Here is a 13,064-nt window from a genome sequence, read left to right as displayed (position 1 = left end):
CTTACGTGCTTATATGTAAGCTCTTTATTTGCATAACTGACTGAAAAGTCAGGCTCCCTGTCTTGTGTGAAAACATCTTGACTGCTTCTTCCTGTCAGGTCACACTTTTGTTTCTAGTATTCAAATTATTTTTTTATTTTGTAATACTTTTGTCACTGTGAGGAAGTTAAAACAGTAGCTTCTCAGAAAAAAACCCATGTCAGACTCCACTATAACTGTGCTTCTTCTTGAGGAAATTGAACTTTGAATGTGTCTAAGTGACAGACTGAGTTTTGTGTCTACACAGATTGACAGTGTGTCATTTAAACTAGGAATATTCATTAGGATGGAAAAAATAAATTACCTTGCTGCAGAGGCATAGCTTGCTTTTAAGTCACCAGTTTGGATGTTTTCATATTTTTCTTCTGTTTGGCTGATCTGGCTCTCTAATTGAGCAAGATGTATACGTTCTGGGATAAACAAGGAGGAAAGAAAACACACAGAACATATATATCCAAGGAAACATATAGGCATCTCCTTTTCTCCTGTTCTCAGTCCAGCTCCCACCAAACCTCCTATAGCAAACTTCCCACTATCCCTCCTTACACTGAAGGTACCTTACTGCATGTCCTCCTATTTCTTCTCCTCTAAAAGCAGATTAACTTTATATGCATGTGAGTTTTAATTCCTTGTAGAGTCGCTGAGTGCTAAGGATGAGAAGTCCCTTCTACCTCACCCAGTATCTGCAGCACAGCCCAATGTAGTGTCTTAGCAGAAGCTTGCTCAACTGGCCGTTTTCATCTGGCATTGCTCATACCTCATATCATCCAGGATAAGGGCTAAGAAAGGATTATTGATACTTTGAGACTGAAGGCCAGGACCATTGATTAGGCACTGCAAGATAAACAAACCAGCTTCTAAGCTGGGGCAGTGGTTTGGAAGGAAATTGATTCCCCAGCCGTGTCCTGTTATTGGAACAAAAAGAAACCTGAGAGATATGTTTTATTTTTCAGTAACACGGGCAACAACTGCCTTCACTGGATACTGTTTTTAATTTAGCGTCCAAAATAGCATGAGAGTCCAGGAATCTCTGTTACCTAGCTTGAAGCAATCAGTATGTTGTTCATCTGCCATGCTTTATGACAAACGGGAGCTCAGCACAAAGAATCCCATTGTCTTCTCCAAGGCATGAGATAAAGTCATAAGATTTTATTTTGGAAAAATTGACCTAGCAAATATTTTAATTCAAAACAAGAACAAATGAGAGAACAACTTGAGATTAGTTCTATTGAGACTGTAGGAAGGATTCAGAGATCTGACTCAGTGTGAAAATGAGTAGTTTAGTAAATCCAAGTTGATACAATTTTGGTAGGTAGGTTCAAATACTCAAATATTTTGCTTTATGACAGAAAAGTATATTTAAAACAGAAGAAGAGTGAATAAATTTGACCTGTGAATAAAAATGTTCTAGTCCATTGCTTAAAATTAAATCAAGAATGTAACAATAAAATAAATTGAGGGGACTGTAACAATTTCAGTAGATTTGCTATAGCCAGTACTGAAAACTCTGCACTCACAAGTAGAAGCTCCCAAGTAGAAGACTTTGTAATTTCATCCCTGAGATTACGGAGTATGCTCATGGCAGTGTGTCCCTCAACACCACAAAAATCAAGTGGAAAACTAGTGAAGCTTAAGCTACAGATGGCAAAGCTGAACAAGTCACTGAATCAGATCAATCCTTTGGTTGTACAAAGATTACTGGTTCAGTGGCCTTTGAGAGACCACAGTTATTGTTGTGATGCATTTTAAATGGAGGGCTTTCTCCAGGACCCAATGGGTAGTTACATACCTTGTATGGAACAAATTACTGCAATCTAAGAATAAAAAAGAACTTAATCCTGCTCCCAGTGAGGTCAGTACTAAAGCATTGCTTAAAACATGACTCCACAGTGTGGAGATGTTATTTCACAAATGGGGACTGACTTCACTCTTACATGTGTGGTTTTCTGAGATTCATGGATTTAGGGCTACAATATGTCTTTAGTTCATTACAAATGTTCACCAGAATGCATTTATTAAAATTCTGGCCAATGGTATTCACCCAATGTCAGTATCTTATTTTATGCTTATTTTATGCTTTTTTCCAAGAGATGCTACTGTTTTTAAAGGATTGCCCCTGTCTCCTGACAATGAATTTATAAAGTATGAAAAAATTTTTGTCCTGTTAAACAGTTCTACAGTGGGAAGAAAAGAACAAAAAAAGGTGTGAGGTTTAGGCCACCATATGCTGAACAGTTTTGCATTCTGTGCAGGGACACTCCATAACTCCATACCAGTGGCAGTTTTAGAAGACAGATAATCAATAATAGTCAGGCTTGGGAGCACTGAATTGAAGAGTTTCAAAAATTGCTCCACCCTGAGCAGCATAATGCATACACCCTTCCAAGTTTTTGGTGTAGTTCCTGTTATTATAAGCAAATGAGTCAATAAATATTACATAGCAAAACAAACTGGCAAAATACCATGTGAGTACCATACTGAAAATGTTACTGAGCCTACTAGAAGAGAACGTACTAAGTAATGCTCTAACAACTTTTGAATGCCATTTTGTACCCGTGTGAAACTTGTCAGTCAGCATTTAACCTCAAATATGCAACTGAGGTGTTGTCCAGAAAATTAAACAGTTAGATGTGACAGTAATCCATCTGCAAGCACTAGAATAGAATTCAACACAAAGGCATTGTTTTGAAAAGCTCCTCCTAAATTATGGTCATAACCCCAGTGGTCAGACAGATGGTTTGGTGTAGTTAGGCCAAAAAAACTGCCAGCAGTGTTTTCATAAAATAAATCCTAATATGTCTTCTGTAATTCAGAGATCTGTGTCAATTTTGGCAGAAGGGCAACTGAGAGTCTTAGAGTTTCTTTACATTTTGTTTTACTATCTCATGAGTGACTTGTATTTTCCATGGCAGAATTAATGTTTACTCAAATCAATGATCTTGGATGTTTTTATTAACCTTCACAAACTCAGATGAGCACTGTGAATTATGCATAACATTTCAAGTCTCCTGCGCTACGATGTCGTGGCACTGAGTCATTTATGAATAATCGCATTGTGTGTAGTAGTTTGAGTTCCTCTCTATCGTTCTTTGCATTTTGCCACAGCCATTCTTGTCCATCACTCCACATTACTCTTTCAAATTTATTTTTCCATGGATAAAACCTCTTAGTTTTCAGGATAAGATAGCTGAAGATATTTGAGCTGTTCATGTTGGGTGTTGGGCAAGACAAAAGCACAGCCTCAGTGAGTCATGTTTTCTCAGAGACAAAAAAATACTCTAGTAAAATGGGAATTACATAGAGATACACATAATTTGCCTACAAAAGTGAGAAAATATTTTCTTTAGATTGAAAACATACATTTTTCCCCCACTAGAATTGACATTTCAGTCATTGGCAGAATGTGCCAAGGCAAAGTGCATCCATTATTCCTGTTCTGTAGATTTCAAAATTATCTGTGCATTTGGAAAAAACACGTAACATTTCAGACTCTTAACAGTGCCAGGTTTTATACATGAAACTTCCTTTTCATCCTGTATCGCAGGTTGTCTTTGTTAGCTGGTGTAAAAGCTTCTGGGACTGTGGACTTGTGGCACTGGATGATGTATCATTGAGCCTGGGAAGCTGCCAGGCTGCTGGTAAGACCATGTGTATTTGTCATCGAACAGCTGCTATCCTTTTGAGAAGAGTTCATACACCTTCATTTTCCAAGCCTATCCTACAGCTGACTTCATCCTGTTGCGGTTTCTTTTCTTTTTTTTTTTTTTTTCAATAAGTATTGCATAAATCCTATTTCTGCAAAGTAGCAAACATCCAGCAAGGACCAGTTTTTGCTCACAGGGGTACCAGATAACTCCTAATAAATTTCAGTGACTCCAGAGTGGTTGTATATAGGTGAAAGGTCCTTTGAGGGCATTAAAATAAACCCACAGTTCAACTGAGTGAAAAGTAGTTTTCAAATGTTCTTTAAGAAGCCAGAAATGGACCCTGTGTTTTTCAAAACACACCATAATTTTATTTTAAGCAAGAAATACAGTTGTACAAGGTCAAGACACAGCCTCACCTGAGCTGCAGTTCTTTGATGAACACAGAGAAAAGCAGTCCAAGACTCCCACTGTAGTGGGAGAAACTGAATGGTTTTCAGTAAAATTTTACCCTCTGACATGCACAGGCCAACCTCTCTGAACTCACCAAACTCCCCCTTTTGTGGCTTTGTGAGGTTTGACAATACAACAATTGTATCCTGATTTTTTAAAAAAGTTCTCATGAGGCAGGCACAATCTACAACCCCGTTCTTCTTTGGAATAAAGCCATGTCTTTGCAATGGTCCTAAAAGCTTTTTAATGACCTCTCTTGATTGGATTTTATGCATTCAGGCTAAAAAATAGAGAGAAGTCACATGTACAAAACAAGATGCCATTTTTCTAAACTATTTCCAACAGCTGTCTTGCTGTAATTTTAAGTAATTGGAAAAGAAACCAAAGGTACCAGATAACTGGCAGAACTGGTATCTGGGTGTATAGTCATGCCATGGCTTGTCTCTGATGGCAGCAAAATAAATGCCTGAAAAATGCCCCAGAGGTATCAAGGCTTCCTCCTCTTCAAAAGGTGTCGGCAGCTCAAAATGTCTACTTCTGAATGACAAATTAAGATTACCTGACAGAAGCTTCCTGGCGTGCACCTGAATTATATCACCTTTTGTATGATCTAATAGAATTGAAATAATGAAAATACTCCAGTAATTGCAGCTCTGTGGTATGTTGTAGGCTGCAGTAGAGTCTGGTGCCAAAAGAACAGAGGAGAGCTAAATGTGGCATGGATTTCAGTTCATAGAAACTCCAGTCTTTGACAATGCTCATTTATTATGCATGTTATACATGCTGGGACTTATTAACCTGCTTGAGGTGCCAAAACAGTGAAGAAAATTACACTGGTAATTCTATAACAGTTATAGAATCATAGAATTGCTAAGGTTAGAAAAGACCTCTAAGACCATTGAATCCAACCATTAAAACTAAAAGACCTCATAAGATCATCTAGTCCAAAACACTATTGTGAAGAATAATAAACTGTTTTAAAGAATCCTAGGACTAGTGAATCCTAGTTACTGAGCTAGACTAGGGCACAGATTTTCCCAAAGATGTGAAGAGAATTAAATTAAATTTTATACAACAGTTTGAAGGTAGCTTGTATAATCTTGTGACTATTGTAAGCATTGCCAGGTAGCTGTAATTGATGTCAGCAGGTGAGGAAATGCAATACATTACTTGTGTAATCTCTCCATATATCAGTCTAACATATTTTAAGTTTTAAACTATATCCTCTCCTTACAGATTTGTTGCTGCCCACTCCTGGAGAATGCACTTTTGAAAAAGATGAGTGTGTGTTTACCCAGAAGAAGAGAGGTCGTGGGAGCTGGCACAGGAAGAGGGGTCCAACTCCCACTTCTTACACTGGACCGAAAGGAGACCACACTACTGGGGTAGGTGAGTTAAATTCCACATTGAACTTTCAGAACAGAGTTTGGCAGTTAATAAAAAGTATTAATTAAATATTTTAAATGATAACCCAGAAGATAGAGAAAGCTTTTGCTCTTCTTTTCAGAAAAGTTACTAATCAAACTAAATAAGCACATTACACAGGGAACTCATGAGTGGTTTTGAGAATATGACATTAAATCTGAATTATCTCTAGGCCATATGGATAATTTGGTTGCCATGTCCCAAAGTAGCCTTTTCCTTAGGAGATAAAAGAAGAGGACGACTGTCCAGATCTCACAGATAAAGCTCCTTCCAAACTTCCAGTTTATGTGAATATTCCCTGAGACTGACTTCAGACCTATTTTCAGTTTATGTGGATCATTAAGTAGTCTGAGAATGAGGCTGATAGCTTGACTTTAAAACTGAGAGCCTTTTAAGCCTGGTCTGTGAATGATTATTCCTTAGTTCATTTCTTAACAGCAAGCTGTGCAAGTGGCTGGGATTCTTCTGTATAAACCCCTTTGGGTTCAAACTTAAAAGAAAACATGAAGAATAAAAGAGATCCCACAAGCCTTTATTTTGAAAATGTGTTCCACAAGCTCACTAGTACAAGTTCAAGTATTTAGGACCCCCATTAGCATGAAGGCGCAGAAAACTGCATCACCACCAACCACAGCCTAAAGCATACCCTCAGATGTACTTGCAGCTGTCTCAGAATTCCAATGAATCAATCTCTACCAGAATGCAATTCCTGGAGTAACTGCAGCTGTAGTATATTCTTCCTTTGTATTCTTTTCTGTGGCTACATATTTCAACATATATAACCAAGTTTTAAGGGTTCAGGCCATGAACTGGTGGAAGGCAAATTCATGCCCCTCATTCCATCACTCAGATATCACCAGCTGGAGCAAACTGAAGTGTGTGAGAAGACTGAGGAGCATCCCCACATCCCATCTGCTGCATAAAGCAACTGTTCTGTTTTGAGATGTACGCTCTGCCAGAAGACAGTGAACTCAGATAATGCAGGAACTCTTCATGCAGTCTCAGTGTTCCCTTTTTGTGGTCTGTCCCTTTACATGCCTGTCTGTCACCACAAGTCCTGGGGGTGAGATTGCCTTCAGAGGGAGTGGGAATTCCCAAGGATCAGTTAGACAGGCAGAATGCTGAGAGCAGCAACAGCAGCCAGTGGATACTTGAGAGTATCTTGTGGTACTCAAGAGTCCTATTTTCTGTGCAAACCCCTAGTGAAGACATCCCCTCTCAGCCAGGTTGTAGTTTGGTGGTGAGCAGCAGTCAAGAGAGAGGGTGAAAAGGAACATTATCTACAGCTGTAGATCCATAATTCATACAGTGTATTGGAGGATTCCCAAGCTGGTTTGTACCAAACCTAGTGCAATCCATTTCAAATATTTTGTTGTTCACTATGCATAGAAGTACTGTCAGTTACTTCTTATTATTTTATTATGCTTATTACAGCATAATAAAATAACTTGCCTTTTTCTCTAAAGACTGAATCATACTATAAACTTGTTATAAAGACTAGATCATCTCTTGGCTTTATGAATTCAAACCCAGCATTATTACAGCACACCATTATTACAGTATCTCAAATATTACAGTTCACAAATGCAGAAAGTCTGTGAATCATTAACAAAATAGTTTCAATCATGAGGTTTTTTAATATAATGAGTATATTGAGCATAATGAACATTCCAATGTAATGTATCCTACTTTGCTAATATTTACTTATATCTTCTAAAGGATACTACATGTATATAGAGGCATCTAACATGGTCTATGGACAGAGAGCATACCTAGTTTCAAGATCACTAAGAGGAACATCTGGAAAACAATGCCTGACATTTTTCTATCATATGTATGGAGCTGGGACTGGATTATTAAGTGTTTATCTAAAAAAGGAAGGGGATGATGAAGAGATACCTTTGTGGAGGAGGACAGGGGAACAAAGCATCTCATGGCTAAGGGGACTGATAGAATATGAAAGTGATACAAACTACCAGGTAAGAAAAAAAAGCAAGAAGCAGTCAAATTGGAATATTGAAATGAAGTATGTACTAGAATCCAAGTTTTGTATTGTTTAAAAAAAAAATTACAATAAAATGTTTAAATGTAGGTGGCATTGAATGGATACCTGAAGAACGTGAAATAATGTAATTTTTTACAAATGAAGTTAGGGAGGGATTTATTAAATACATGAATAAGTTGCAAGTAGGAAAATAGTTATGAATTCAAATGTATTTAAACATATTTAAATGCCATTTTAAAGTACTTAAATTTAAATGCTATCATTTTTTAGTCAGTAGTGGTAGGGCTTTTTCAAGATCATTTGTGTAATTTCTTTTCCTTCAGTTGTCTGTAGCCCTGTCCAGATTTGACACAGCTACTGAGCTGTGATGAAATGGCAGCTTGTGTAGGATGATCTTTCTAAGGGGGCACCAAGGAGAAGGAATGATGCAAAGCCAGAGGTCTGTCTAAGGAGAAGGGAAAACGAAAGGGAGAGGAAAGGAGAGGGGAAGGGAGGGCAGAGGAGGGGGTAAAGGTTATCCCTTGAATAGATTGCATGGCTATTATTTTTTTCAGTCCTTCCAACATTTGGATTAATGAAAATTTGTGTCTCACTGTACAGATTATTTTTGAGGCAATCCGTGGTGTGTCAATAAGAAGTGACACTGCTATTGATGATATTCTGTTCCAGGCAGGACCTTGTTTGGGTAAGTTTCAAGACACTTTGTAAGAGACACCTGAAATTCACAGTGCTTATTTGTGGGTGAGTGATATTTCCCAGGAGTATCAATCTCCATTTGATACTACTGCTGGGTTAGTGCAGAACTTTTACCCTCTAATAGGATGTGAGATCATCCTCAGAATCTCAACTAGTAAACTAGTGGCTGTAAACTTTCTAAAAACCACATGACAATACCATTTAAATCCAGCATGCTAATTAAATTCTGCTGTAAGTATTCTTATGTATGACAAAATAAAAAGAATTACAGTATTTCTTCATTCTTTGTATTCCAGAAGTGGAAGAAATTCAGTTCTCATCAGGCTATCCAGACAGCTTAAATGAAATTGAGTATTAAATACAGTCTGCTGAAAGGAATGAAGCACATTGAAGAATTGTATGTTAGAAACTGCACGAACTGCCTGTTTTAAAATATGATTTAAGTAAATACTGGACTGGTTTGAATACACACCAATACATAGGAAGAACTTGGACCACTCATGTTCCTTGCCTTTTCAATGAAATTATTGACTCAGGGCTTGTTAGACCATAATTTTTTGATACTACTTCCTCTTCTGCATGAGGAAGTAGTTATTACATAAGTAGTTATTACATAAAGGCTTCCCATTTTGCACAGATCATTCATTTTTAATTTTTTTAACGTTTCTGGTATATAAGTAAAAAGAGGAAATTCACGTTGCACAATTGAAGTCAATATTGTGTTATCTTAAATCTGCATTCAGTGAATGTTTTGTGTTGGGGATAGAATGGATTTTTGTTAAGAAAATTATAAATGCTTTGAAATAACAAAGAAAAGAGTGTTAGCTACTAGTATTATCCTACAGGTTAAGTGCAATTATTCTCAATGACAAATCTCTCTGGGAAACTTAATACTCTGCTGGCAATTTTTTGTGATAGTGTATTATTTTACTATAACATATATTTGTCAATAACAAACTCACTTCTTGTGTTCAGTATAATTCAGCATAAGATGCTGGCCTGTGGAATTATATGAAATGCAACATTTTAAAGCCATAGGCTTCTGGGATGAGAGTCTTGTTGTTTTTGGATTTTTTTTAATTAAATAAGTTTGTAGCTCACAGAGAATGCACTTACACTTTGCCCAACCACAGATGTCTTGCATTTATATTAATAGGAAATTGAATTCACGTCTTGTTATTTTTTAAGGTTTTATGTATGTATGTAAGGTTTTTTTAAATTTACTTTAACTTCCTAATAAAATGAAAGTTTGAGTATCATCTTATTGCTCTGCTCTATACTTCGTACTAATCAGTGTAAGGAGAAAGAACTGACCCTAATAAAGTAGCCTGAATTCATTATTTTGAACATGAAGAGAATGAAATGTGTGGATCACATCACCTAAGAAGGCTAACAAAAAGTAATCTGAACTGCTGCAGGAAGCTATGTACTGGGTGGTAGAAATTATTCTTACAGCCACCATATCCCGGTCCTTTCAGAACAAAGAATATGCTTTTCCTAACAGCCTATAAGGATCAACAGCATCTGGGATGGTCCAGGCCCTTGCATCTTTTGTAAATTTTCATTTTGGTGGCAGAAACAATTGAAAAGAATGTTCAATGTAATACGTTCAATACTCGTGCATTTATTTAACCACACATATTGAAGCCATTTTTCGTTTCCTAGAGACTGAGGAAGAGCCAAAAGGAATTGATATCTTACCTGCCTCTCCTAGGTACCTACAGTCTCCCTAGTCAGCTGCTTATGAACACATCACTCTTGCTATCATTCAAAAATGAAAGCAAACAGAAATAATGGACTGTTTCCTATGCATCAACACAATTTTACAGTTGTTCTGTAAAGTGCATGCTTTGTTATCAATATTCAGCTCAAATTATCTAAGCAGAAAACAAGTGAAGATGAAGTGGTTCAGATAATCAGACTTGGTGGTTCTCTGTATGTAAATGAAATGAAGCATGAAGTACAACTGTTAGGCTCTGTCTCTAAAGATCTACATAACTCTGCCTCACTCCATCAAAGTAATCAGATTTAGGCTGATAAAATAAAAGCCTAAATGAAGGACTCTAACCTGTTCTCCACTGAGTGATTTCTAGGGACCTCAGTGCTACAGCCATTTTATCAGTATTACTGAAAGAAATACTTATCCACAAGGTGTGAGGCATTGTCCTGATGAGGGGAGGGGGAGAGGGGGGGAAGCAAAAAAAGGTGGGGGGAAAAACTCACCAAAAAAAACAAACCAAAGAAACACCTAAGTTCTTCCTTAAGTAGGGAACATCACCTTTTCAATCATTTTTTTGGCAGGAATTAAAGTACAGAGGGAAAATTTGAAAGGTGGCTTTCATTTACTTCAGTGTCTGATGAATATCAGTTCATAGAATAGGAAATTCAGAGACTAGTGAAAGAATGGCTACAAAACATTTGAAAACTGGGTATGGCGCATTAAGATTTCTCCACTAGCAAACTTCAGTTTTATGGTGGAATAAAAAAAATATTCTATCAGCTCTGTCCAAATGGGAAACTCCTCATGCAATTAATTTCTGCCCTGGAGCCATATTTATTTACTATTTTTTCTTTTCTTCACTGCTGCAGTAGCTGTACCAGTACCACAGTGGGGCAAAGAACAGTTCTTTTGAGACTTGCCAACCAGGCCTGTTTAATGTCTGAAAATTCTTCAAAAGCTAGTGAAGACCTTACAAGTAATTGCTTTAATCCCAGTTGTGTTGCAATCTGTAAAATGGAAATGAAAAAAAAAAAAAAAAACCTTGAAAAGCAGCTATAATGCCCCAAGCATTGGGGCTTGTATTTGATTGCCGTAAATGTAGCTTTGTGCTGGACTGGAACCCAGCTTGTCCTGAGATCAGTGTAAAGCCCTTTTATTGTCTTCCTGTTCAATGCCGTCCTTATTTTAATATTGGTTTTATTTTTAAAATATTGTCCCATTAATTTTCATTTTATCATTATCTTTAATAATTTCCAAAAAGAGGGGCCAGTTCAGATCTCATTTACACCAACAGCAATCCAGAATAACAACTGTTATAAAATGTCACTGTTATTCTGCCTTTATAAAATAAATGAAATGGTATTCTGACTATGGTTTCACACCAAAATAAACCTAATACAAACTTCACAATAATGAATATTAACAAAGACATCTCAAGCCAAGTAGTAAAAGAGCTGGCATTTTGTCCACCTGGATGCAAGCAGTGCTTGCCAGTGTGACTGCCCTCACTCAGGAGACGCAAAGGAGCTGTGGTGTAGGGCAAAGCCTGGAGAGAGCACGCTCCTCTGGCAGTGTGACAGACACACTGAGTCCTGTTCCCTCTCTCATGTTTTGAGAGAGAAAACCTGACTCTGATCCCACCTCAAAGAAAAGACGAGCTGTCTGTTGTGATGCATTCCCCAGCCACGCTCCGTGGTCTGGGCCACTCAGGAGCTCTCCTGAGGCCTGAGCCTCGATTCCTGGCTCCTGGGCTCACCCTTGAGCTGTGTTCCCAGAAACACCCGGGAACAACTTCTTGTCTGACAGCCAGTCTTGGAATGTTATTTATCCGAACCATTAGCCTGAATCATGGAATCACAGAATTGTCAGGGTTGGAAAAGGAGCTCTGGAAACCATCCAGCCCAACCCACCCTGCCAAAGCAGGGTCATCTACAGCAAGTGACACAGGAATGTGTCCAAGTGGGGCTTGAATGCCTCCAAGAGAGGGAGACTCAACAACCCCCAGGGAAGGCTGTTACAGTGCTCTGCCACCCTCAATGTAAAGGAATTCTTCTCACGTTGAGGAAAGCTCTTGAGCTTTACTTTATGGCTATTGCTCCTCATCGTGTCGCAGGACACCACTGAAAAGAGTCTAGCAACCTCCTCTTGGCATCCGCCTTTGAGACAGCTGTATGCATCAATGAGATTCCCTCTCAGTCTTCTCCAAACTAAACACGCCCAGCTGCTCATAACGCTGTAAACGAACGCAGGGAACGCGGCGGTGACCGGCCCGCAACGAGCAGCGGAACGCGGGACTGGGAAACGCTCCACCCCGACCCCCGCAGAGCGCTGCGCCGCGGCCGCCCCAGCAACAAGGGCCGCAACGCTCCGCAACGCCCCGCCCCGCCAGCCAATGAGCGCCGGCACTCCCGGCCAATGAGGAGCTCCAGGACGGTTCAGTCCCGGGCAAACGGGCTGGGCGCGCGGCGCGGGTTCAGCCCCAAGAGGGAAGGAGGGGCGGCCTGGGCGGGAATCATGGCGGCGGCGCGGGAAGAGGGGAAAGTTGTGAAGCGTGGTGAGTCTAAGTCCCCCTTTGTACCGGGCTCCATCGTCAGGATCTTCATGAAGAACTTCCTGTAAGTCAGCGGTGGGGCATTTCTTCGCTCTTGAGCGGCCGCGGCCTGCTCCTTCCGCCCCGCTGTAGAGGGGCCGAAGCAGCGCAGCGGGGTCGCGCGGGTACCGAGGGCTGGCGGAGGGGGTGCGGAAAGCGATGTTCCAGGGAAAGTGGTGTCTTACTCGGCGTGGGGCGCTGGGAGACACTGCTGTGTGGGTTACGAGTCCCAGGGTTGTCAGCGCAGTGTCGCTTCCCTGGCAGCGCGTTCCCCGGTGCTGGGCAGCCTTGCCCAGAGACGATGGCTCCTGTCGGCCGTGCAGCCTCTGCGTGCTCTTCGTCTCTCAGGCAAGTGGCTGCCAAGCACTGCAGAAGGGGACACTGCAGAAAGTGCTCGTAGGGCAGTGGCGATAGGCCTTGACACCCATTAGGATGAAGTGTGTGTGGTCTTTGCACGTGTGTTTTCCACCTGCTGTGTACTGCGAATAGCAT

The 13,064-nt window shown here is 39.7% G+C and overlaps 2 protein-coding genes across 2 annotated transcripts in view; both read left to right on the top strand.

Moving 5' to 3' along the window:
* Positions 1–9,521, top strand: part of MAMDC2 (MAM domain containing 2) — a 60,323-nt gene extending 50,802 nt beyond the window's left edge. Inside the window, exons 10-14 of the mRNA XM_036402532.1 lie at positions 3,584–3,677; positions 5,373–5,525; positions 7,281–7,540; positions 8,167–8,251; positions 8,559–9,521. Coding sequence (XP_036258425.1) covers positions 3,584–3,677; positions 5,373–5,525; positions 7,281–7,540; positions 8,167–8,251; positions 8,559–8,620 — 654 coding nt within the window. The 3' untranslated portion in view covers positions 8,621–9,521. The remainder of the gene's footprint in view (positions 1–3,583; positions 3,678–5,372; positions 5,526–7,280; positions 7,541–8,166; positions 8,252–8,558) is intronic.
* Positions 9,522–12,496: 2,975 nt separating this feature from the next.
* Positions 12,497–13,064, top strand: part of SMC5 (structural maintenance of chromosomes 5) — a 49,884-nt gene continuing 49,316 nt past the window's right edge. Inside the window, exon 1 of the mRNA XM_036403654.1 lies at positions 12,497–12,597. Within this exon, the coding sequence (XP_036259547.1) occupies positions 12,497–12,597 (101 nt within the window). The remainder of the gene's footprint in view (positions 12,598–13,064) is intronic.

The sequence above is a fragment of the Molothrus ater genome, chromosome Z (genome assembly GCF_012460135.2).
Source record: "Molothrus ater isolate BHLD 08-10-18 breed brown headed cowbird chromosome Z, BPBGC_Mater_1.1, whole genome shotgun sequence".
Classification (NCBI taxonomy): domain Eukaryota; kingdom Metazoa; phylum Chordata; class Aves; order Passeriformes; family Icteridae; genus Molothrus; species Molothrus ater.
The sequence above is the reverse complement of the archived record's forward strand: the minus strand, read 5'-3'. Positions and strand labels throughout refer to the sequence as shown.